The following is a 3,910-nucleotide window of genomic DNA, read 5'->3' on the forward strand; positions in this document are numbered from 1 at the left end:
ACTGAACCCTACGAGGTAGATATAGATATTGTACTACAGCTTTGTACACCTTAAAAAGGTCTACACAAAAGTCCGCGATGACATATGTCTATCTCTTAGGGTCAACCCACAATATCTTTTTTATCTTTACTGTCTAGTTACTGTAAAGACAGCATTCATTCTTATCCACTTACCTTAAATACATTGTGCTTTCAATATATATCAATATGGGACTATAGGGAGTAATTTAAGTGAATATTTTCGAAGATATAACAACTTTAAATACAGGACATTTGTTAACGTTTTGTATATAAACATTTCGTAGTATATTTAGCAGCACTACACTTCGCACTAGTGCAATACTAGTGCGAAGACAGTGCAGGTCGTTAGTATTTATATATATACAAGAAATAACTACGTTTTAAGCTCCATTTAGTATTAAGATGTAGAAATATGTTGTGGCTCAAGTTACCGATTATTATCCGCGCAAATTGTTTGCGAAGAAAAATGTCGCATGTGTATTCAGTACAACGTTTCGTCCCGCACTGAAGTCCACTTCACGTATGTATCCGCGCCATAAAGAAAGGCTAGCGTGTATGTGAAATCTTTTCGTGTTATAGGTATTGATATTCTTCATATTAAAGCATTATTTAAAGAAGCGAAAAATTTTTGCAACGTAAAAATTTCTGCAAATTCAGATTTTTTTTATGAGATTATCCAAGATCTCTTCATTTATAGACGGGAGTAAGCAAATTTGGGATAAACTCGGTTACTTTCAGCGTCGGTGATTAGAGAAAATTACCGAGATGATTTCTCTTGTCTTCGCTCATTTATAAAAAAAAATCCAGTTATTTGACGACCTCTATGATCGAGTAGTGTATACACAAGTTTTCATGGGTACGCCACTTTGAGGTCCCGGATTCGAATCCCGGCCGAGTCGATGTTGAAAAAGGTGTATGTGGTACCATCGTTACTTCTGATTTTCCATAACACTAGTGCTTTAGCTACTTACATTGCGATCAGAGTAATGTATGTGGTGTTGTCCAATATTTATTTATTTGTTATTATTTATTCTGGCATTAAAATATCCTTGCTTTATTTTAAAATTGTGTCAAATAAATTAATATCTTTCATAAATAAATTAAACGTTTAGTTCATTTGTTCCAAGTGATCTTTGCCTGAGCAATAAGTTCGTGTAATCAAAGTCTTTGTTTTATCAAATGAGTGCCTCGTTAACTATTCAAATTCTCGAGTGAGCATCAAAGTAAAATTCTAGAGTAATTATGTGTTGTAATGACTTTTTATCATTCTATCGTATTTATTTATATATTTTATACAGCAGTAGTCGGTATTGTTGTGTCCCGGTTTGAAGATAAACAAATAAGGGTAACTACAGGCACAAGGGGCATAACATCTTAGTTCTCAAGGTTGCTGAATTTATGACGTAAGGATGGGTGATATTTCTTACAGCGCAATTGTTTATGTGAAGTGAAGACCAGGTAGCCCTATCGTCTCTCTACTAATACCAAAACAAAAATGAATTTTGATTAAATGTGAAAGAATTACGTATAATCTTTCCCATTTTCGGAGTGCTTATAACCTATTGCTAATTAATTCGTCCTTAAATGTATTTAATGTTATAGCATTAATATAATATTTAATATTATTATTATATTATAAATATATATATAATATATATATATATATATATATATATATATATATATATATATATATATATATTATATTATATTATATTGTATATTCTTATTAGAAGACTATGTTGACCTTGACCCTTACATATTATTATTACTTTTCGTGTTTCTTTTTATACGTTACTTCCGTTTATGATAGATTATGAGACCGTGAAGTGATTTAAAGTGATCTTGAAAATTACCGGAAGCAAATGTCTAGGTCGCATAGAGTATAATATATTAGAAATATTTCATTAAATACCGAATTGCTTATGATACAATGATGAGACTACAAATTTATTTAATTAAAAATAACAAAATAACGACCAATATATTTATTTATGAACGTATATATTTAAATAAACCTATATTTACAAGTTAACTTCATACAAACAACATACGAAAAATGTTTATTTATTTCAAATAAATTAAATGCTGATAGAGGTAAGACTGTTGCCATGAAGTAACATCGCTATTTTTTTTAACCAATAACTCGTTAACCTCGAAACAATCCATTACAAGAATATATTCGCGTCAACTAAAAATTAATTATTAAGAAACACACGATATTTCTTTAAAAAATATTAATATTATCACCTTCATAACAAGTTGATCTCAGTCGGAAACATGACGTCTAAAGTTAATGTAATATTCAGTATCATTCTAGTGTCTGTGACTGTTGTTCTTGGAAATGTTTTGAAATTACGATTTACACCAATCAATAACGAAATAAAGACAACGCTTGGATATCCAAGGGACTCTTTGCTAAACTTTACGGAGTTGAGTGATCTGTATGGATACTCTTCGGAAGAACACAATGTGATTACTGAGGATGGGTATATTCTGACAATATTCAGAATCAACGGAAGGAACTGTGCTCAAAAATTTAAAAGAACTCCAGTTTTACTAATGCATGGTTTTCTTCAAAGCTCAGACGCATGGCTGGACGCTGGACCCAACGCTGGGTTGGCGTATTTGATATCCGACGCGTGTTATGACTTATGGGTTGGAAACGAACGTGGCAATTACTATTCCAGACGGCATAATCGCTTGGACCCTGACAAGGACCCTAAATTCTGGCAATTCTCTGTGGACGAAATTGGTTTTTATGATATACCGGCTACAATCGAATATGTTTTGAAATATACGAAAGAAGACAAATTGAATTACATTGGATATTCACAAGGCGCTACTACGTTCTTTGTCATGTGTTCAGAGAGACCGGGTTACTGTGCTAAAGCGAACGTTTTTATTGGCTTAGCGCCAGCAGCCAGAATGAGTAATACAAAATCCGTGCCGTTCAGAGTATTCTTCGAGGGATTGGGACAACAAGAAAAGGTTCTTGGTACCATAGGTATATATGAAATTTTCGCAAAGGGCTCTTTAAGTCAAGAATTCCTATCCTTCTTATGTAAATTTAGTGCAACATCTGAACTTCTTTGTGGAACCGGCCAGGCTCTACTCGACTCCTTTCATCCGGGATCTATAAATAATGAAACGCTGAGCGTATTGTTTGGACACTTTCCTGCTGGTACTTCTGTTCATAACATTGCTAGATACGGTCAAAATATAAGGTCATCCAATTTTCAAAAGTTCGATTACGGTAGTGCCCAAAATTTAAATATTTATGGGATAAAACAGCCACCTCATTACAATCTAAGTGCTGTGACGATTCCCTCAGTGGTATTATATGGTAACAATGATAATTTAGTTGATAAGGAAGATATTTTTTGGTTGACTAACCAGTTTCCGAATGTGTTGGAAATCAAAAAAGTTTCAGATCCGTTGTGGAATCACTTTGATAATGCATACAGTCAGTTTACAAAAGAATTGATCTTTCCAACGATACACAAATATTTACTAAAATACAGTCGAAACTAAAAAAAATATTCTGAATATCTTTGGCCAGCTTAGAAATATTTGAAAACAAGGATCCGAAACAATGATGAACAAACATTGCATTAGTTTTCAAAAGAGCTTGTAGCTAAATATTACGATATGAACTATATATAGAAGATAAGCATTAAGAAAGAGCATACCGTGAAAGGATGCTTTACGAAGACAATTAAATACAATCAAAACATAAGTAATAGCCCGTAAATATGCCACTATTGGACGTGCTGACACGTTACAGCCAATGGCCTTTCCAAGAGGTCAGATTTGGCTGGGCGTTGGATCCAATGTTACATTGGCATATATTTATTAAAAGTGATAATAATCTAAGTATTATTTATGTC

At 32.9% G+C, this 3,910-nt stretch overlaps 1 protein-coding gene across 1 annotated transcript; it reads left to right on the forward strand.

Annotated features, from left to right (window-relative positions):
- Positions 1–2,300: 2,300 nt before the first annotated feature.
- On the forward strand, positions 2,301–3,676 carry LOC124532533 (lipase 1-like). The gene has a single exon (XM_047107479.1). It carries the CDS (start codon positions 2,301–2,303, stop codon positions 3,552–3,554), a length of 1,254 nt encoding a protein of 417 aa, XP_046963435.1. The 3' UTR covers positions 3,555–3,676.
- The last annotated feature ends 234 nt before the right edge of the window (positions 3,677–3,910 follow it).

This window comes from Vanessa cardui, chromosome 9, assembly GCF_905220365.1.
Source record: "Vanessa cardui chromosome 9, ilVanCard2.1, whole genome shotgun sequence".
Classification (NCBI taxonomy): Eukaryota; Metazoa; Arthropoda; class Insecta; order Lepidoptera; family Nymphalidae; genus Vanessa; species Vanessa cardui.

Bases quoted from the DNA above. Each gene is read 5' to 3' on its own strand.
- LOC124532533 (XM_047107479.1), top strand. From the start codon at position 2,301: ATGACGTCTAAAGTTAATGTAATATTCAGTATCATTCTAGTGTCTGTG.